General features: G+C 40.5%; 1 protein-coding gene across 5 annotated transcripts in view; it reads left to right on the top strand.

Moving 5' to 3' along the window:
• The first annotated feature begins 644 nt into the window (after nucleotides 1-644).
• The window catches only part of baiap2b (BAR/IMD domain containing adaptor protein 2b), a 49,779-nt gene continuing 27,272 nt past the window's right edge, over nucleotides 645-23,151 (top strand). For 2 of the 5 annotated variants that reach the window (XM_079577197.1, XM_079577196.1), the window contains exons 1-3: nucleotides 645-914; nucleotides 9,424-9,499; nucleotides 14,821-14,907. In XM_079577197.1, the coding sequence (XP_079433323.1) occupies nucleotides 840-914; nucleotides 9,424-9,499; nucleotides 14,821-14,907 (238 nt within the window). In that variant the 5' untranslated portion in view covers nucleotides 645-839. The remainder of the gene's footprint in view (nucleotides 915-9,423; nucleotides 9,500-14,820; nucleotides 14,908-23,151) is intronic. The other 3 variants (XM_079577200.1, XM_079577199.1, XM_079577198.1) reach the window with 3 other exon arrangements.

Here is a 23,151-nt window from a genome sequence, read left to right as displayed (position 1 = left end):
ATTTTTTCCCATCTTTTTTTTTTGGGGGGGGGGGGGGTATTATTTGTAACTTTTTTGTCAATTTTTTGGATCATTTTTTTTTTTATTTTTTTGGTCTTTTTTGTCATTCTTTTGTCATTTTTTTGTCTTTTTTTGGTCATATTTTTTGTCATTTTTTTTTTGTCTTTTTTGTCATTCATTTGTAATTTTTTTGTCTTTTTTGGGTCATTTTTTGTCTTTATTTGGTCACATTTTTTGTCATTTTTTGGTCATATTTTTTGTCATTTTTTGGGTCTTTTTGGTCTTTTTTTGTCACATTTTTTGTCATTTTTTCGTCACTTTTTTGTCATTTTTGTCATTTTTTTGTCAAAGTTTTCTCACATTTTTTTGCCACATCATCATTGTTTTCGTCTCAGTTCTGTCTCTATTTTCACACCTTTTTTTCCCCCAGAAGCTCTTTGGATTGGAGTAAAGCCAAACTGGAGAAAATGTGCTCGGTTCAGGTGGGAGTTAAGGGGTTAAACGCCAAAAATCCGGATCCCATCCACACACACACACACCGTTCACACCTGTGGGGGTATAGGTCGTTCAAGTGCATTCGCCACATACTCCCAGTGTCCTTGAACGCGCCTCGGTGGAGAGAGTCCGCCTCTGCGCTGCGCCGTCTCCTCCCGCACCTCCCCGTCCTTGGACTCGTGCGTGGCGCCGTGCGTGGTGCGTGTGTGTGGGCTTAGCGGGGGGACTTTCCTTTAAAAAGCCGGGATCCCACTCACGGCACGAGTCTTTCTGCCACCGTAACGACGCCGCAGACCATCACCGAAACTCCAGCGATCCGTCCTCCTTTTCCACCGGCACCGTCTATGGTTGTGACTGAAGCGCCAACGAGGATGTCCCGGACCGACGAGGTGCACCGTATAACGGAGAATGTCTACAAGGTAAGACCCGCGAGGAAAGCCAGAGATTATTAAGACATTATTATACTTTATTATGAATTGATGTATCATTTTTAAACTGGTTTCGTTCAGTAGATTTACAACTAAGAAAAGAAAATGTTTTCCAATGAGTCTTTTTTTTTTTTTTTTTTAGGTAAAATGATGCCTATACATTTCATAAGGCAAAATGATAAATGACATAAATGAATGAAAAAAAAAAAAAGAAAAAAAAAAGAAAGAAACTAAAAGTAACCCAGAACCTGAGAAATAATGGATTAAAGGTCTAACCAGGACAAACCAAAGTAAAAACCTATTATGTAGCCTTGAACTGAATTATGCCATGACTCAGGTCTAAATTTCCAGACCTGAACTTAATGTGTGGTTACCTACATAGGGATAAATATAAAGTTAGAGCTTGAAGACTCTTGAGAATAAGAAATAGGTCTCTATGCATGCAATCATATATCTACCATAGCATTTCGGGTAAAGTGACACTGTGACATTTTCATGGGGGGGGGGGAGAAGTTGCTTTTGAGTTGGCTGAAAATCGGTTGGGGGCGTTTGTGAGTGAGTCACATTGGGCTGCCTACGGTTTTAATAGACACCTAAAGAAAGCTAGACATTTAACGACAGGGAAAGCGGTCGCTATGTCTGTGTGTGGGACATGAAATGCCGTGTGAACTATCAGATGTGTTAAAAAAAAATGCAGAACATTTTTTCTTTAAGGACATTCTTAGTCGAGAGGAATTTCAGCGAGCAGTTCATGCAACCTGTTTGACATGTAAGGCAGACACATTCTTGAAAATCTTTAAGAATTGAAAAAAGGAAGGCGTGGAAGAGTGAAGAATTAGAGATTTGGGGAAATAAGTTTGTTTGTTTCATCTGAAGTTTGATTCCTGCTACAAATGTGTCACTCGGCGCATTCATTGAGTGTGACAGAGGAGTCTGGATAATACACAAACAGCAAAGCAATTTTGAAAAGAAAGACGATCACAATAACCTGAGTCATATTGGATAAACTGTTCAAACTGTGCATCATAGCTTTTTCTCACAATACCTGCTTTGTTATGAGGAGGAAAATGTTGAGAATGTTCCTATATATGTCTACTGTAAACCTTGCTGTAACCCACATTGGACATTAATCATTTTATTTCAGTTGTTCAGAGTCTATTTGTTCTCTAAGTCTCCAACAATGCCATTGCCTGATAAGATCTGGCAGGGAGACAGATGGAAACGTGCCTTTTGGCCAATTCGGGTACATTATCATTATGTTTATACATGTGCGTTGTCCCACTTAAAACCAAAATAAATGAATAAACAAGACTGGACTACATGAATATATTTTAGCTGCTTAAGAGGTTGAATTAAATCTGAACCTTACAAAAAAAAACACTCTAAAATCCTTAGGGTTTGACATTTAACACATAAGGACCTCTTTAATAAAAAATAATGACATTTTTCTTTTATTCTTAATTGAAATTGCACCAAAACACATGTATGCTGATAACTGACGGCTAAATATATCACTGCTTTTAGTCTCAAATAATCATCAGTCATGATAAAACCAAGCAATAATAATAAAATATACCGATACTGTTATAATTGCTTTGTAATTGCCTTTTTACATTTATACCCTGCAATACATAATTTAAAGCCTCTCAGTGTGTGATATACTACATGACATTTGCAACACGCCATTATCTGCCACGCTGATGAATTATGAACATAGGACAGTTTGTCCATACCCACACAAGGCATCGGCCAATCAGCATGCAGCATTCCCGAGCTCCAGTAAAGTTCTGTATACATGAGATAGTGCCTTAGCAGATGCTCACTGCTCCGATCCCAGGTTGGCCAAAAAAAAAAAGAGAAGAATCGGTCAAATGCACAGGACAAATGGCTATTGTGGTTTATGTATTAAAAGAATACAAGCTTACACAGACAATACAGTGTTTATGATGGATGGATGCAGTCTGGGAGTTGTCCTGGGAGATTTCTTTTACATTTTATTTCACATCATTGCGGTGCGTTTGATGGCTGTGTGTGTGTGTGGGAAAAAGAAGTTTGCTGCAGGTTGTTGTGGTTGCTGATCAAACACCATCTGTGTGTTTGTGGAGTTTGTTTGAAGCGCAGTAGGAGTCGCCTGTGGAGGGAGCATAGGGAGGAGGGTAAAATAAAAAAGGTATTTCACATAGTCATGTTTAAAGCAGATGTAATGATCTGAACTAAACTGAACTAAACATGTTGTGGACTGTTTTGTGGCAGAGTACAGCTAAGTTTTTATGGCAGAAATTGGCTTAAACTCACATTGCAGATGTTTTGATCTGGTTTTGTGGTCGGTATCTCTGTGATCAAAGCAAAACCTGGCACAAAATCCATCTTCTGTCTTTGCACAAATAGACCGGATTTTTTTACCACTTTCAAAAGGTTTGCGAAAGGTTGTGAATTATTTGATCTAATTTATGGGACCGATTACTAACAGTAACCCAAAAAAAGGTCACAGGCTCTATTATGTGGCTGAGTGCATTTGCTGTGGCATTGTTTCAACATAAGCTTCTGCAATGTCAAAAGATCTTAAATTGATGATGGGAGAGTTTGACCACTGCGCTAAGCCTTCTCCAGCACATCCCAAAGATTCCCAATGGGGTTAAGATCTGGACTCTGTGGTGACCAATCCATGTGTGAAAATGATACCCCCTCTTTCACAATGTGAGCTTGATGAATCCTGTCTTTGTCATCTTGGAATATGCCTGTACCATCAGGGAAGAAGAAATCCATTGATAGTGTTGCTGAACCTAGACCTGAACTATAGCAACCCCAGATCATACGCATTAGTTGAACGCAGGTGTCGGCTTTTTGGGGGGTTCAGGCACTGTCATTAAATTATTGAATGGGAAACTAACTTATAAATTAGGGCTGTCAAAGTTAACCTTTTTACTCGCGATCAATCCAAAGATAATGAACTCATTAATCATTGCTTCATTGAAAATAAATCACTTCATATGTTCTGACCTAACACACTTCTGTACCTTGAGTTATCTGGAAGGTAGAGGATTTTCATTAAAAAAACACAAGTAGTAGAGATTAGTGAAAGCGATTAATGAAATAATTTAGTTTATAAATGAAATATGAGGAAACGGCCCCGGATAAAGCGGAAGAAAATGGATGGATGGATATGAGGAGATGGTTTGTAGAGCATTTCATGTAGACCTAGTATTAATAATAGTTAGAATGATTACATTAAAATGAACTGCAATCAATTAATCATATTTAAAAAGTGTGATTAATCTGTTAAAAGTGCAACATAGTCATAGTTTTTGCATATTTGGGACTTTACTTCGCAGTCTTGTTCAAATGGGGATGTCTTTGAGGCTAGTTACATAATCCGTCTCCACGTAGCATTCAAAACTGAGGGGATATCACGGATTCATGTTTAATTGATATTCTTGTATAAGCATCTGCTGCGTTCACAGTGATCGTCACGCGAGGCGTTCATGTGCCATAAAACGTGTTCACGTGTGGACTGCGGGAAATCAGCGCAGACATACGTTCTACGTCAAATGATTCATGGGTTAGTTACTGTATGTGCGTGCCCTACTCAACACTTAATGAGAAGATACATTTACACATCAACTGCCATTCAGATTCTGCATGTTCACCTTCAACACTAACATAGATGATATATATGTTTTGCTTTTAAATTAATCTTAGTTCTTTTTTGCTTTGAGGTAAGCTGATGCATGGATTTCTTTCTGCCCATAATGAACAACACTGTGGGTTTGTATCTATCACTTTTTCTAAAGAGCTCTGTTTGCTTTTGTGATATATTTTTAAACAAGTGAACATTTTGTCCCTAATTAATGCTTAGAAAAAAAGGGAATATTGCAAGTGCGTGAATACATTAATCTCTGTTGTGTCATTGAGGCCAAAAGATAAATACCGCGGGGGCCGGATCTGACCCCAGGGCCTCATGTTGTCTATCCGTAAATATTAGCAGCTTTTGCAATTTGATAATTGCGATCTTTTAAGTTGCCCCGTGACCTTGTGTAGGCCGAATAGCTGCGGGAGTTAATGCTGGTTCTGATACAAAGGCGGCATATTGCAGCAGAATGTGTTGCATAAGAGCCTGCATAGGTGATCATGCCATTATGTTCTGTAGCCCGCCGAAATTGCCTTCTCCCATTTTGATCCCCATTGCAAATTATGCAGATCAGATCCGCTTCGTCATAATAACAAATAAAACGCACAATTATTGCAGCTCAACAACCTTCCTCTGAATCCCGCAGGGCTTTTAAGGACAAATGCAGAGAGTAAAATGTTTTTTTTTTTTTTTTTTTTCGGTGCTCGTGTGATGCGTCACTGCTCTCTGACGCCGCCCGCCTTCCTCCTCTCTGCTCCGGCTCTTCTCCTCGCGTGAACGTGATCCGAATCGAAATGCCCTGTAACCGGGGGGATTCCTGCACGACCATATAAGGCAACAGGAAAAGGAAGTACTGCACGCCCCCCCCCCCTCTCCTCCTTTACTTTCCTCTCTTCCCTCTTCTCTGCGCTGTTTCCTTCCTCGGGTTGCGCCTCACATTTCTGTTTCTGTTCACCTCTCTCCCAACGTTTTATAAAAGCAAAAGAGAAAGTTGCTTCTTATTGGTTGACTCTCCTCCCTGGGTGGGATTTATAGCAGTGGAATCGAGGAGGCAAGTGGACAGAAATGGGACGCACTGCTTGTCTTGCGCCCGGCTGTGCCTCGCCGATAAGAGAAGAAGAAAAATCTTGTCAACAGTTTTTTTAAGTGTTTTTCCTCTTTGTGTTTGCCATAATAGAAAAACGCTCAGGCGAGAAGCTTTGTGTAACTCCCTATTAGAATTAGTTCCTTGAATAAAATGGTTATGGACTTTAAACAAATCCTTGGCCAAATTAAGAGTACATCGCAGCGCCAATCTGATATAGTTTCTCCAAAAAAAACTGTAAACAAAATCTGTATCTTTATTTTTAGGGGCCCACCTGCCATGTTTGTTTTTCCCCACGAAAAGGTCATTTTCAAGGGGTTGTTCCCGCAGTGTGTGTTTGGTTTGGCTCATTGTTGCCCGGCGCCCAAGGAGACCTCAAGGAGACAAACTTTGCGGCGTTGTTTGTTAATCTGATTTAAGCTCGATTTGAGCACTCGGTTTAAAGATAAAGAGTAGGCCAGAGTAACGGAGAGGAATACATCCAAAAATCCAAAAAACGTCCGCTCTCCTCATTGCGGTCCTGGGCACGGTCCATGTCTTGTTATCTTGGAAGCTCGCAGCAGCACATTAAAATTAATTTACACCTGACAGGGTACACTACGGGGGGCAGGGGAGGTGCACCTATTTTTGCAGTGTATGCACAAGCAAAAGTGGAAAGTTTCTCACTTACTTATAGTTACTTAAGTCTTCGAATAAATTATCATATTTTTTCCCCTTGTTTTCAACAATCATTCAGTCAAGTGTGTGGACCAGCAGTCAAGTAATTATAAAACTTAATAACTTTGCCTATTGAGAACTCTTTTATTATTATTATTATTATTTTTCTTCGTTCTTAAGTATTTTGACCACAACCTTATGTGCAATTCCATCAAGCTATGGCACATATTATGTCTGTTGTTTAATGTAGCATTTTAATTACTTGTAAAAATGCATTATCTGGAGTCTATTAACACGGAGCGCAGTTTCATGTCCCACCGATAACCTTCACAGCTCTCATATTGTTCGCAGCCATTTGGAAATTTAATTGGTGATTTGTGATTCAATTTAGGCCCATCACGGCGACAGCTCGGCAGTAAACTCAGACAAAAGGCTTGGAACACTGCCGCGCCGTCACCACTTTTTTAAACCGCTCACATTGCATTAAGTTTTGTGTTAACAGCTCCTCTTTGGTTTGGTTTTTCGTTTGATTAAAGCATAACATTTGCTACAGTTCATTTCTGCGTGCTACTTTTTTTTTAGGATGTCCTCATAATTAGTTTTCCTTTTTCTGCTTTTAAAGTGCAAATAAAGTCATAGTCTTTTGTTCCCACTTCCAAACTCGGCCCAGTTTTGTCCCAGGGCCCAAAAACCTCCCAGGGCCCTCTTTTAGTTTGAGTCCTGATAATGAGTCCAGATAATGAGGTCTTACTCTGACTTTATATCAGTATTTTGAACATATCCTGACATAATGAGGGTAGTAGTTAAAGAGTGATGCAGATGTTTTTTCTGTTTTCAAATAAAAAATATGGATTACAGCAAACTATTTTCATTAAGATTTCTTAAAGATGACGTCTTAGAAGTCGACCGATATGGGTTTTTCTTAGGCCGATTCTGATTGTTGGAGATTTTTATTGGCCGATGCCAATATTTTGGGCCGATTTTTCCAAATGTGTGGTCTGTAATACTGTAAAAAAAAAAAAAACTTGGTCACTCAAGCAGTGGCCGATTTTATTTGATCACTTTAGGTGATCTAATCATAGCTTTTGTCCCAGCCTTAAATAGCTGCCGTTAGCATTAGCATGCCGTTGCTCGCGACTATCAAGAATACAATTGCGAAGATTAAAACTAACTCAGCGACTGAATTCTCCAGGTTCTGTGCTTCAGAATGAAGTGCAGCATGTCCATATTGACTGAGGTTTAGTTGGTGAAACTTGTGTTACTGTTTAACAGACTTCTAGCTAACTAAGTTTCATTGTGGTGTTAGCTCTTTCCAATGCAAAAAACGGGACGTCTATATCATTATCGGTCCTGGAGATATCGGCTTTTATCAGCGTTAGATTGGCCGATAGCCGATATTGTAAAATACCCAAATATCGGCCCGATTGACTATTTATGCCTTAATAGTAAATTCAAATCAAATATTTGTTTCAATGTCGACTTGACAAAAGTTTTGACAAAAGAATTACATTTTTGATCTAGTTTTCTCTTGGCAAATATGCATTCACAAAACAGAATGAGCCCCACTTTTAGAGTTGCTAAGCCAGTTTGGAAAGGAACATAAAGGGACTCTCTCCTACTCCTACAGCCCCAGCACCAATCCCCAATCAAGCCTAATTAGTGCCTCCAGTTGCTAAAACCCAGAGCTTGAATTCTGGTGGTTCTTCTGGTGTTTATTCTTTCAGCCCTATGCTGAAGCATGTTGCTGGGTGCTGTCTGTGTGACTGGATGCTTGCTGAGGCGCAGAATGAGATGCATGAAGTTGAACCAGTCCAGCTCATTATGTAAGTCTCTCAGTCATCGCTCAGATTCGTGTGTTGTTTCAAAGCACAGCGTGTTTTCTCTTTTTCGCCTCTGAGGACAGCTCCTATCTTCTGCGCTGGCTTTCGTTACGCAACTGTCCCCTCCCTTCGTCTCGGTCACAAGCCGTGATTTAAAATGCAAACGAGGTACGCCGAGTTTTTCGAATCGCATACCGTTACATTCTGCACTTCTCACCTCGTCCTGGATTAGAAATTAGGATGATTCAAGACTTGGTAACAAACTGGAATTAATCTTTTGTGTGTAACTTTTGATTGCATTGGAAAAGAAGTAAAGATAAACTGAGGGGTTGCGTCAGACAGATTGTTCAGCGTTGAATGTTAGAACTTCTTCCTCTCAACAAGAAGGTCCTGAGTTCAATCCCCGTTCCATGTTGTGGGGCCCGTCTACGTTGAGTTTATGTGCTTTCTCCTCCGGTCGGTCCAGTTTCTCCTTTCAACTTAACACACAATAGCACAATAGGATAATCGTCCAAATCCTAACCAAACATTGCTGAAGATCTGGAGACGGGCGGCGTTGAAGAAAGGGTTAGATGCAGAGAACATGTTATATTCTCAGCAGCTATGAGTTTTGAGCGACTGTACTGTGTTGCAGTCTTTCACTCAAGGCAATTTAGAGTTGGGAGTATTAGAGAGTTTGTTGTGTTGGTCCATAAACCCAATAAGCTTTGAACTTCTGACCCCGGTTGGTGTTCGATCGCTCGATTCACTGCCCCATCGTCATCCCAGTTTAAGTAAACAGTGGTCAAACACATCGTCGTTTTGTACAACATATGGTCATTTTGCGTCACATCAAGCGCGTTGCTGATGCAGTCGAAATTTTTAATTAGTGGCTCTGTGGTTGACTAAAGGTGAGCCGCTGTGAGTGACTTTGAAGTTTAAAAATAACCTGGCAGCCGAGCCTCACAGCGGCACAGTCCAATATCCCAGAAAAAACAAGAACGAATGTGTCAAAATACAGAACATGCTCTTCTATCACCAAGTCTTTTGCCAGTTTTATTTTTTTCAAATTGCTGGGGGTTTTCTGTGAATACATTTAAAGACGAGCATGAGCATCTTATTCAAATAAAATGCAATGGAATAATATGAAATGAACCCCATGGAAAGGCAGGTTTCCTTGGTGGCAAGCGAAAAAGGTACTTGGATTGATGAGAAATTAACTTGTCACAGCTGCTCTTAAGAACACACAGGTAAGTATTTCACCATACTGTGATTTATAATGCATGTTCTAACTAAAGCTACGCCTCTCCTCTCTGCCTTTGTTGTCTCCAGTCAATCATGGAACAGTTCAACCCCTGCTTGAGGAACTTCATAGCGATGGGGAAGAGCTACGAGAAAGCGCTGACCAGTGAGTAATCTGCGCCATTTCGATCTCCTGTCCTTTTATTCTTTGTGTCTCTCTGTCACAATGAGCGGTGTTCACTGTATATATCTAGACCGGTTAGCTCCACACTTGCATGGCACTGCCTAAACTCACTTCATCTCAACAATTCACAAATACAAGTACTCATAGTTTGGTCAAAGTTGAACATTAGTCATTGTTCATCTGTGAAAAACGTGGTGTTGTTTTTTGAATTTCTTTCTATCGTGTCTTTGTGCGTCTTGTTGTCAGTTCTGTTTGAAAAGATGGCACAGAGAAGTGAAAAGTTCTTTACCTCTGAGTCAAAATACTATTGTCCATAAAGTAGAGTATGTGCCTGTCAAACAAACATTCACACGGACAAAGAGTTTTTCCCTATGTCATAAATGTTGACCACAAACCTTTGGGCGCTTTGCAAAGACTGCTTCTACGACTGCTACTAATACTAACTACTAACTCTTCTTCGATTCTAGCAAAAGAGTTTCACAGTGACAGCAAACAGCAAAACGAGGCAGGCTGTAGTTTTGTTTTGTTTTTTCGCCAGAGTATTAGCCTCGCTTTCCTGTGTTAGATACTGGACACACAGGCGCAAGCTTCTTGGCGGGTAGCCCAGAAGGAGGGGAGTAGCCAGATCAAAAAGCAATGACCGCCGGGTACTGCTGAACTTGGCCAAAAGATCTTTTAGTAGCTGCACCTACTTAAGAAACAAAAACAAAATACTCTGTAGCACGGGCAAAGACAGAAACGGACAGGTAGTTAGGCCCAAGGCATTTTACTATGTTGACGTAAGCTGGTGTACTGCAGAAGTAGCAAGCTGCTGAAGCCAACCGTGAATTCAACCTGTAAAGACTCACAGAAACAGAGTGGCGTTAGGAAGTTTTACTGGACATGAATCGTATTTTGGGCTCAGACCCTGGTGGAAGATTGAATTAACGATATGAAATACATGGCAATGATGAACGTTTGAGAGAATCTTCCCCCGGAGTCTGGACACTGGTGGTGGGAGAGGATGAAACCCGGGGCGGGCTGTTGACAACAATGTGCAGAGCGGAGGAGAGGCCAGGCGGAGGAGGGGCTGAGGAGGGTCGCAGCACAGCTGGGAAACGGCCAAGTGATGGACGAGGGAGCTTAAGAAGGGGATCCTGGGCGATGAATGGCTGAAGCAGGAATGTGCTGCGGTGATTGGCGGTCGCGAAGGTGTGGCTTGAGATGGGACTGTGATTGGCTGATTGGTGAAGAGCTTCCAGGTTGATTTTGCGCTTAAGCTACATCTCATTCAAGGTGCATCAACATGTTTTTTAGGAATGGTGTCCATAGTGCGCCACGTTGAGTTGGGGTTTGTTTCTGCACCGCTTTATTACCACTAATACTATGACTACTACTGCGACTACTACTACTGCTTGCTTCTCTCACCAAGGGGTTGTTAGCCCAGTGGCAAGTATACCTGTTGGCATTTTCAGGCTGGAGTACTGCAGGAGTCAGCCTACAGCCAGAACCCTGTTTGTCACCATCCACAAACTCGTCTAAGAAGCATTATCTCTGCTCGGTCTGACCGATATATCATCTGATAATATACAATACTGGCTATCTCCAAAACCGAAAATTTTTTAGAGAGCTTAGAGCTTTAAAATGAGCCCTCCCACAAGACCTTTGTGTATAATTTCGGAACAATAAGAGATAAAGACTTACAGTTTTTTGTTTTGCAAACTACTGATTTCTGTCTTTCAAACAAGCTTCCTCTCATGTATCTACTACACATGAATATACAGCGCCCCCCTGCTGTCAGAGTTTAGCACAGACATGTTTAGAAGCTTCATACGTGGGATTATAGACCAGAAATTTTCCAAAAATTTAAGAGGTGTATCGGCCAATCAAAATCCCCAAAAATCAGTATCGGCCTTAGAAAAAAACATTATCGGCCTCTGTTAGATATATTTTAATATAGTTCTATAATTGAAACCTTTACTATATCAATAAGTGTTTAGCTGAAGGCTATTTGAGAGATTAAGAAACATCAAATTAAATTACTTAAAATATTGGCCTATATATCGGTTATCGACCAGGCCTACCCCCTTCATGTCGGTATCGGACCCCTACAATCCATATCAGTTCATAGTGCACCAGGTGGGGGTTCTACACTACACAACTAATAAACTAACTAAATCTACTGTTCCTCAGGGGTGGAAATAAGGTGATAAAATCCTATCGTGATTGGATCAGGTCTATTCAGTTGAAGGCCTGGGGGCCAGATCCATCTTGCCAAAACATTCTGGTCTGGCCCACTGGTAATTTCCCATAATAGATAAATAAATAATAGTAGGCTTATCGTGACACACCTGCTAATGCTGCCGTCAGAACTCTGGTAGAGTCCAACAGCTGTGATCGGGAATGAAAGTGCTTTGTTTATGTTAACGCATGTCAAATATTTCAGCCACTCTGCCAGACCTCTCTGCTACAGATGTTCATATCCACAGTTTTAGTCCAGTGGTTAGAGAATTCCACCGTCAAGCCCAGTTGAAGAAGCTGCCTGTCCACAAGGTGTTTCCTATTTCTCCTGCCACTTCTACTACTCCTACAGGCAGTATCGCTATCACTGCAGCTACTATTACGAACCCATGACAAGTATTTCTGCTGATACTGATACAGCTATAGGTTCTACTCTTCAATAAGAATAACTCATTGGATACAGCTATGTCTTACATGAAAAACGACCCCGCGTGAATCTTCCTTTGAAAACACATTACATCCCCGTATATGTAGCCAGGTGTTGTTTTCGCCTTGACACGGCAGACAAAAGGGCTGTGGAGCAGCGGCATTAGGCGACTGCAGCTGAGTGTTAGTGTGTGTGCGGGACGGCTAACTGGAGCAGGAGCCAATGAGAAGTGGGACAGGAGGAGGCGGTAAAATAATGAGATCCCCACGGGGCAAGGAACGAGAACAGAGCCCTGACTGTAACCAGGACGGGACACAAAACACAGGTATATGTAAGAAGACGGCGCGACACCAGCCACCGGCCAATGACACAGGATTAGCTGGACATTAACTTTACAGGGCTGCACAATGTGAGGGAAAAATGAGATATTTTAAACTATTTCTCCATTAAAATTAAACAAAACTTGTAAGAAATGTGTTTTTCATCAAACTGTGTCAAAACTAGACTAAACCAGGACCATAACAAGGCTGAAATGGAACAAAATCAGGAAAATCATCACTAAAACTGTACTATTGCATATTTTTATGTTACCATACGTGTAAGGTATGTGCAAATCTCAGTCAGGTAGAATATGTTTTGAAAAATAAAAACAGTTCTATGATAGGCAAAAACAATGTTCACAAAAAAGGCATTAATTCTGTTGTCATTTTACAAAACAGCATTGCCTCCCATTCTACAAAACATGTGGCAAAAATCTCAGAAGTGATTGCGAGTATAGGTAGGCTTTGTTAAAATGTGTCTGCAGATGCTGCATGATTGCCTAATGGTTAAGGCTTCAGCACATATGCAGGGTAAAGATTCTATTGCTTTCAATGATAAATGTCATGCCATATTCCGATGGTTTTGCACAATGTCCCCTAAAAATCCAAATGTGGATTCATTTCTCGGTGCAGGCTGTGGCGGACTCGTGTCACAGTGTCTGCAGTGCAATGTGCGATGATATAAATGACTCAGCAGCGGTTAATTATCGAGTATTAAGTTTCCCAATGAGCCATGAAGGACGCCTGAAGGTGAATCCTGCTGCATTTAACAAAAGTGCCGATATCAGCACTGATGGAGACACGGGCTAAGTCGAAAATATTTGTCTCATTTATAAAATAATTGTGTATTTATGAAGTCATTTTGTTTTCTAACAACACAATGCAAAAGGGCGCTAAAGGGCACGCAAATCAGTTTGTGTCGGAGCTACACAATTTAAGAGAAAGTCTGGGATATCGTCTTGAATTTTGCAATAACAATGTAACGCCAACCATTTCAACACAGCACACCCATTAAATATACATTTTTCGATTTATTTTTGTGTGAAACTGTCTTCATTGGTTACAGTAACAGGCAGGTAATGGGAGGTAAAAACACGGTCGGTTGAATTAACATTTTCATTGTCTGGCGGTTCATTCTTAAAGCTATTTTTACCCAGGCTCCCTATCATTTCAAGTCAGGAGTTTCTTGGGATTTAGTTTCGCTGGTGGTGCCTTCCTCTCTTTGTATTCACACTGCCGCTCCCCGAGGCCGCAGAACGAGCCCATAGATAAGGCTAAAAATATCCATGCGACTCCCGGAGAGGGGATCACACTTCATCAATGCCAGCCTCAGACTCACAGAACTGGGCATTAGAAAGGCTCTAAAGCTAGATGTGTGCCAAGTGAGCCTGCGGTCCGGTCTACAGCGCTGCTCTTGCGACGGGACAGTGCGTGTCAATGAACACTCACGGGACGCATGCATGTAAACAAAGCCGGGTTGGACTTTTCCACGACCAACATTATTTCACTTGGGATGTTTCTGACTCGTTTCAATACATTTTGTCTGAATTTCAGATTTCAGCTTGCCAGTGGGTAAAGCAAATTCCTCTCATCCCATTGGCAGTTTTACTTTCTTATTTCAAGCAAGCAAAATAGTCTGAAATGTCAAAGTATTCATGATCCGATCGGGAAGAAAGTCTAATTAGGTAGGAGAGAAGCAGAGTAGGAGAAAATCACACATAATATCCCACGTCTCAATTTCCACAAGGTCTTATTATACAAGAGCTGTATTTTTAAAAAAGATTATTTTGCAAAGATTTCTATCTCTTCACAATCTCATCCTGACTTTTGATGTGATTTCGTGAGTACCTTCTTTGCATAGTTCCAATGTTCACCAATCTTAATGAATAAAGTTCTGCTTTGGATGGCACTTGCTTTGGATGGAGTACTTGTCAGCTTTGGTGTGGATTTGTTCATTGTTAATTATTTGGTTGGTTCCATCCATTGTTTTTTGGCCTGTGTCAAGCGAGAAAATGACTATTGCAGTGCAGGGTGTTTGCATTGGTGTAACTGTATTTGTTTGGCTCAGAATGTGATGAATTGAAGCATCTATGTCTTTTGTCTGCGATAATCATTACTGGTGATTCTGAAGTTTTCTGGTCTGTCTTTGAACCTGGCAATACCTCCAAAATGCTGCTGCCGCTTCTCGTCCAAACTGTAGAGCTTCTTTCTTCCTCTTGCCTGGCTTCCTCCCATCTCTCCCTTTCTCTATCTCTTTCTCCCGCTTTCTTGCTTTTTGCATAGGCGCTAGGTGACAGTGCTTGAGCCCACTGACGGCCACTGCTTCATGTTTCCAGGTGTGACTTTTGCTGCAAAGGGCTACTTCGACGCGCTGGTGCGGATGGGCGAGATGGCCAGCGAAAGCCAAGGATCTAAGGATCTTGGTGAGTCTTCATAGCATAGACAGTAGATTGTAGCCGTGGCCGGAAGCAGCATTTCTGATTGGGTTTGACGAATTCTTTGAGAGAGTGGACTTGAGTGAAACTATACAGGTGATTGGATTGGTGACTGGAAGGATCTGAAAGTGTTTTTTTTTTTTTATCCAAAGAGATTGCAGGTTGTTGTTGGTTTGTCAATACAGTTTCCTGAGTTTTGTAAAGTTGCTTTAGGTTGGTCTGAGTAATGTAAGTTTGCAAAATATGTGACTTATGGGCTTGTTTTGGTGGTTATGAATAAGAATGGAAGTTAAATGTGTGCTGGTGATCGGCTTAGTGACTGATGTGAGCTAAAAAAGTGCCAAATTTACCAAAAAGTAGGTGATAGCTTTATAGCGCGTTTGTTGGTGGTTCGGTTGTCCCCATTTCTATGAACTTGGCCTCGATTTGACGCGTTGCAAAATCATTAATGCCACTCTATGGGAAGCTGAATGTGGGTTCTTTGCACAAGGACACAAGGATCTTATTGAAAGCCTAATGACTGCAACTGCAACTCGAGCTTTTAGCCTTGGAGTAGTGTGAGATGCAAGATTTGTGACTTGAAGGTTTACTTCATGGAAATGTATTTTCAGCATTTGACTCATCCCTCGGACAGGAGAGTTGGCAGCACCTGAGAATCAGCCTGTCGAATATGTTTCGATTTGGGGTTTAAGCTGCATCTGGAAGTCATTGAACGTTAAGCTCCTGACGACTACGATTTCTGTTGTTGTTCTGTCAATTAATTGTGAGAAACTCTGAAAACTGCGGTGTATAGAATGTGAAGATGAGATGGCTAGGAGTTGATGAGAAACACCATTTTTTTTATGTTTCTGTATGTAATGATACTGAGTGTGGGTGAGCAAATCACTTAAGTATATTGGCAAGTACATTTCTGAAAGGCTACGGATTATACTAAGTAAAAGAACATGATTTCTTTTTCATTTAACTTTTGAGTCTTGTATAATCAACTTATAATACAGCCTCAATGTATTCCCTATTGTATCAGTTTCTTGTACATTATTTCCGAGTGTCCAATTTTAGACCCTGTATTTATATTGTTATGAAATGGCTCAGTCACATGTTCGGGGCGTGAGTGATGGCATTAGCTTCGCGTCGCTGCCTCCTCTGGGGCTTCACCCCAACGTGACTCCACCACAGCTCAGCGGAGTGACAGTTATAGCAGCAATATCCATTATTTATATGGACAATCTCTTCACGACATTTTCCTTTATCCCGCCGGAGGAGATGAGCGCATGTCCTCACTTTCAAGTATACTTTTATGTCCATGTCTAGCTTCGAGAAATTTGACATTGTCTGGTAGTTATTCATAGTCCTTCTTTCTACTGTTCAACCATTCACATATTTGGATTAGACTCTCAAAGGTCTAGTCTCAGAAGTTCGTCTTATTTTCAATTTATTTTCAAGGTATTTGTCACAAGTAGCTATTTTCGTGAATTGTGAATTAAGGATATCTCCATGGAGATGTTTCACCTCACAATCATTACCTTTACTTGCAACTAACATAATTACTAATACCTGTAAACATGTCTTTGTATTTGAGTGTGTGAATAGAAGGATTTGTGCTGCTTCAAATAACTGGGGTTTTGTGTTTGCACCAAATAAACTGGACTTTAACCATCCTTAATTCCACAACTTAAAGGATTGAGTGAGAGATTAACGTTAAATACTTCACTAATGACATTAAAATGTGCCTGTTCAGCAGAAAATGGGAGGAAAGTACAAAGACAGGGTTTGGAATGGTTTGAGCAATGAATTTAATGAAAGGCACAAGTTTATTATAAAGAGAATAAAGGATAAATAGAGTAGATGTGGTCGTAAGTCTTATATAGAGTTTGGGACAATCTACTGTCACCATGGAGATCCGCCATGTTTGCAGCTGTTACATACTGTACATTTTCCATAGACTAGCATTAGCTAAAACAGTATAAAAAGTGTAGAGAAGAGCCGTGGAAGAAACTCCAACAAAATTGCCTTTTTGGCGCCATATTGTATATTAATTGTCTGATATCAGCCATTATTTTCACATACATCTCGTCATAGAAGGGGGCGTGGCTTATAGAATCTTTTGGGAAGCACAATTATTCACTCTTTTTAGCCATTTTCTGGTGAAATACAAACATATTTATCACATGCAAATAAAGTCAAGTCTAAATCGGGTCCATATGGATGTTTATTCACAGTAGATTTTTCAGTAGAAGCAAACAAAAAAAAAAAACTGCAGTCGTAGCTAGCGCTTGCTAACGTTAGCATTAGTACGATGCTAAAATGAAGCATCATGTTAGCATTCTCCGTTATTTATGTATTTATGGGCTGTTGAACCACTCCTCTCCATGTCTTTGTTTATTTATTTAGTAGAAAACTATATTCATAATTCATTATTTTTTGTAGTTTTTTAATAATTAGGGAAGGTTTAGCTGTTTTCAAACATGACAGCATATGGACGATACCAGAGATGCCGTCTGTATCTGTGATGTTGCATAGTCTAAGGCTTTAAGAAGTGATACAACTTACTGTCTGAGCGTAGTTTTCAACAGTGTGTGAAAGGACAAGCCTTTTGCTGACGTGCTGAGGAGTGAAGTAGTGTAAATGTACCTTTCCCTTGTCCTGGAGCAGTCTGATGGAAGAGTGGCTGCTGTTCCTTGCCAGTAACCCTGTAACCACGACCAGTCACATGTAATCACACTCACACAGGTATGAAGGGTTAAGTGTCTTTCCCAATGACCATAGTAGCAGGGAATAATAAGTAATAATAAGAGACCAAATATTTGCTCACACTTTCACAAAGACTGGCATGGAATATTATGATTGAGCGCAACAATGTGGGGAGAGCAGCGTGTTTGGACGGCTCCGCGGGCTCCCAATGCCAAAACACTGGGCCGCTGTTGTCTTCAAGTTAAACAGGAATTATTGTGCTAAAACAGAGCGTTAAGATTGCGAAGCTGGAGAAATCAGTGAACAGTCATTAATGTCATTGCATTCGGGGGGAATGCAAATAGACGGTTAAAAGGAGGATGTTGATGTCATGGCGGACTCATGCTGCAGTAATTAGTCCCAAATTAAACAGCGATTATCCACGCTTTCGCCTTTTTATAGACCCCCCTCTCTCAGTGATGATGCAACAGTGGTTCAATGCTGTCTTGAGATCACAGGCTGACTAAGAAGTTAGCGTATCCATTCACGGGTTATTTCTGCACTAATCAAGCCGCAGTGGGGCACGAGGCGTTGTGTTTTTCGAGCTGCAAATTTCCAATGAATGAGTATGAATAGAGGGGACGGCATCAGGAAGGGCATTTGATTCAAATCGAAGCGCAAAAATAATTACTAACTTCAGCCCGTACCCTTTTGTTCTTAAATCCAATGGGAATATAGTAAATACAGACGGCAACTCATCATGGGCAAGAGGAAATAGTCATTTTTTATCAGACGTTTTCTGGCGAACTGTAAGCATATTTACCACACACAAATAGAGTCAAGTCAAAATCAATCAGGCCATAATTTTGAACATTTCTTACCCGGGGTCCCCGACTGGTGGACCTGGGTCCAGATCTGGACCTCCAGAGGCTATAGTCCGGACCCCAAAGCCTTTTCATCAGCTCAATATACTTAATATCTAGTAGAATATACTACTAAATACAGAATATAAAGAACACATTGAATTGAAATGCAGAATTATTTATTCTTCGATCAGCTCTGCTATGTTAACAGTTAACCTGTGCTATTGTTTTGCACAGTTAAGAGCAATGACTACATTATGTCCGGACCCTGGACACATGCCGAAGGTTACGATGGTGAAGTTTGTGGACCTCGAACAAATTTAGTTGGATGACCCTGTTTTATACAGAGCAGATTGTCCACTAGAAAAAAAAAAAAATAAAAACACACTCGAAGTTAGCCATTAGCTTGTAACATGATGCCAATGTTAGAATTACGGTTAGCATTGCCACTTTGCTCCTCTCCATGTTGAAAATGCATTCATAATTCAGCATTTGTCGAAGTATTGGGGAAATAATAGATGAAAGTGTTGCTCTTTTTTTCCTTCTTTCTCTTTTCAAATCTCTTTCGAAGACCCATTTGTTTGCACAGGCCTTTAACACAAGCTGAGCAGGATTATATGAAGGTTCTTGATTATTTTGTTGTGTATTGCGGGTGTGTACAGCGATGGTTGTTTTAAAAGTTCTTTGTAAACCTGACCTTAACCTTAGTTTTCCCTCTAAAGTGGCCATTTTTGAGCAATGGCTTATTTTATTACTTGCTGAATGTACCTACTTAAATCATTCTCTTTGTAATACCTACATACAAAAGAAAAGATTCTATATCTCTGCGTGACTTTTCTGGTTTAGAAAAGGTCAAGCAGCGAACATAAATTCACACAAAGAATCGCTGCCTATCAGTCAATTCTCTATCTTTATATAACTGTCCTCCTCTGCCTTGTCATATGGATAAAGCCATTCTTTCAACATGTCAGCCCCATATTTCCCTCGGCATAGAAAACCCTTATAATTATGTTTGAATAGCTGCAGACTCAAGCCTTATGAAACAGCGTCCTCCTCCGCCTCATCTCCATCTCCATCCCAGAGAGTCTGGTTTGTGTATTTGGTCAGAGCTTCCTCCCCGCCTCCCTGCCCATATCTGGTTGCAGGAACTAGAGACAAGCCGTGACATCACACAGCCAGACCTTTTTTGGGGTTGTGGGCATCGTTGTATTTTCCAATGTCAGGAGCTGCTTTGTCTATTTATAGCCGTGGATCTCGAGCCGCCGTGTTCTCCCTGACACGCTCGCGATGGCAATGCAGAGCGATACATTGGGTTTCTATAGGAAAGAGGCAGTGAAAGGAAACGGAGATGGAGAACAGTACGAAAAAACATTTTTGAATACAATTTTCTCCACCGCTTTCAATGTGGTAAGGGGAGCACGTTGTGAGAAAAAAACAACAACAAAAAAACTGAATTTTGATTATTGTCAATATCAGTGTGATATTTTAGTCAAATTCAAACGCTGGCCTTTTTTTGGGTCAAATTGTGTCAAAACGAGGCACCAAAACAAGGTTAAAATTGTGAAAATCATGACTAAAACTAAGTTTGAGCACATTTTTATGTTGCCATACTTTTTTCAGGCTGTGTTGGCAAAAAAGTTGCTTTCGCTATTTTCCCCAATAACAACGGAACATTACTTTTGATGTAGTCCTGTCACGCTAACAAATTTGCAGTTCGATATATTGAGACAGGAATTAACGCGATAAAAGATATTATTGACTCTAACGATAGTAGATACTGTCACCTCTCAGGCTTAAAAATAACAGTAAACCTTTGTTCTAAAAGTGCATCATCACATCCTAAAATACCACACGAGCTGCAATAAACATGAAATATAATAAAACTCAATTTTGTTCAGTGAAAAATCTAAGATCTACAAAGAAAGAATAAATGTACAGACGATAAACATCGAGCCCAAAAATGTTTATCGTGGCAGCCTTGATGTAAATTTGACTGGTGTTCATAGGCTTTTTTATCTCAAAGCTAATGGCTAGTATCAAAAAACAACACCAAAGAAATTAAACAACTAAAAAGTATTTACTGTAGACATCATTTGACATTTATCCAGAGTGTTGCTGATTTCTTGAGATATTTTGTTTTGTAATTCATGCAGTTCTTATATTTTAAGTGTCGAGTGGTGCTAGGCTAATGCAAAACAGTCTGACCCGCTCCACAGTGCACCTGAGGCAAATCACTTATAACACCAGACAAATTATATAAATGTCTGTGTCGATAGAATCATTTGAACCATTTTACATTTAAAATAGCTTATATTTGAGCAGCATCAGCTTCGTGGTTGTATAAGGTACGCAGCGGCGGAGTGATCTGCTTGAAAATAGTCCCTGAAAATGCGATCATTCATGTGATGCAAGGTCAGTTATATTCCAAAAAATATTCTATTGACACAGACATTTATATGGTTAGTCTGGCGTTATAGGCGATTTGCCTCAGGTGCACTGTGGAGTGGGTCAGGCTAGGTGATACCGTAGAAATGCACTAACCTTGCACTAGCCTAGTGCCACGAAACTCTTCAAATATAAGAACTGCATGAATTACAAAGAAAAATATCTCCAGAAATCAACAACACTTTGGATAACTAAGAAATGAGGCCCTATGTCAATAATCCTGAAATATCCCTTTAATAATGCAATATTGTTAATTTGCCGTTATAGTGTGCAGCCCTAATGGTGGTCATGCTAATTTTGCGTGAACAGATTATCAACAAGGAACAGAATTGTTTTCCTTATTTTTCACGATCAGTGAGATAAATAGAGGAGGTTGTGTCAGAAAGCGCATCTGTTGCACAATGGTGTCATATAGTATTACAAATCGTTTTACTTTTGGGTTGCATACTCTTTGCAGATTCCCTCGTCCGCTGTCTCAGTTTTTTTTAAAGACCCCGTTTTTTGACCCCCTTTCTTTCTTTCTACGGAGCTGGCAATTTTGGCGTCCCTTGAGCTTCTGCCAAGTTCGTTTTATTTTGTTTAGCTCATAGTCAGAGGGGTAAAAGTCAGAGCGGCTGCTTTCAGAGGGGAACGCGACTCAGCAAAACGCAGAAACACGGGGCATAAAGTCGTAAAAAAGGCGGCTGTGGTCCAAGAAACATGGCGGTAATTCTCCGTTTCCCCGCATCAGCACAAGTGTTCAAAGACGAGCTGCTGGAGTACAATGTCCTTTTCCAGCTATTACTCTCTCATACCAATAAAATGTGTCTTAATTGTTGAAGTATTAAGTCAGCGAATTGTCCAGAAGTGCTATAAATTGTATTATTCAAGTTATTTGTTTTTTTCCTTTTAGTGAAAGTCCAAAGGTGCAGACTTGTTCCTGGGATATTGAATTTATTAGCCTTGCTCGAGCTTCTGATTGAAAAGGTGTCATTGATCTTCTTTCCATTTGTTCCTTCTTATTATTTTTGCTTTGTTTTTTATTAGCAAGACCAAAAACCAAAACAGATTAATCAAATAGCTCCAACCTCACATGTGACCTGAGCATCCCATGTCACAATCTTTCCCCTAATTCTATGCTCAAAGTTCTTCTGGATGCTGGAATGGAGTGGCCAGAACACGATATGAGTGAGGGGCGAACAAAGAGACCTAGTGTTGCTTTGGACAATGGACTTTGGGACTGTGTAAGCTTTAGGTGTGGGATCTAACCGCATTATCGCTAAGCTGCTTAAACGCGCCGCATAGAGGACCCAGCGTTTCACAAGCTGCAGAGTTTTTGGGATTAGAGTTTGGGGCGATTGAAATGAGAACATCCAACAGTTTGGGAGGTGTCCAGAGGCTACGCAGCAACACAAGAGGGTGCAGTCACGGGGTGCAAAGAGTAATTGGGGATTGTGGAGGTATATGATGTAGAATTCAAGCATCCGTCGCACACGGGGGACGTCAGGGCTGCACAGAAATGTCTTAGTGTCATTTTACTGACAAGTTTTGTGATTAGAATTTTGAAATTGCACTGGCCATTTTTAGTTCAGTTTCAGGAAACAAATGTATATTACAGTTCTAAACTATATAGGTTAGTGGTTAAATTCCACCAGCCTTTCTTCTTCTTCTCCTCCTTCTTCTTCCTTTTCTCCTCCTCCTTCATCTTTTTCTTCATCTTCTACTTCTCCTTCTTCTCCTTCTTCTTCTCCTCCTTCTTCTTCCTTTTCTCCTCCTCCTTCATCTTTTTCTTCATCTTCTACTTCTCCTTCTTCTACTTCTTCTTCTCCTCCTTCTTCTTCTCCTTTTTCTACTTCTTCGAGTTCTACTTCTCCTCCTCCTCCTACTTCTTCTTCTTCCTCTTCTTCTACTTCTCCTCCTTTCTCTACTTCTTCCTCTTCTTCTGTTTCTCCTCCTTTTTCTACTTCTTCTTTTAGTTCTACTTCTCCTCCTACTTCTTCTTCCTCTTCTTCTACTTCTCCTCCTTTTTCTACTTCGTCTTCTTCTTCTTCTACTTCCCCTCCTCCTTCTTCTACTTCTCCCTTTTCTTCTTCTTCTTCTAGTTCTTCTCCTTCTTCTCCTCCTCCTCCTTCTACTTTTGCTTCTACTTCTACTTCTCCTCCATCTTCTACTTCTCCTCCATCTTCTACTTCTCTTCCTTTTTATACTTCGTCTTCGTCTTCTACTTCTCCACCTTCTTCTAATTCTTCTACTTCTCCTTCTTCTACTTCTACTT

This window comes from Gobius niger (assembly GCF_951799975.1).
Source record: "Gobius niger genome assembly, chromosome: 19".
Lineage (NCBI taxonomy): Eukaryota > Metazoa > Chordata > Actinopteri > Gobiiformes > Gobiidae > Gobius > Gobius niger.
The sequence above is the reverse complement of the archived record's forward strand: the minus strand, read 5'-3'. Positions and strand labels throughout refer to the sequence as shown.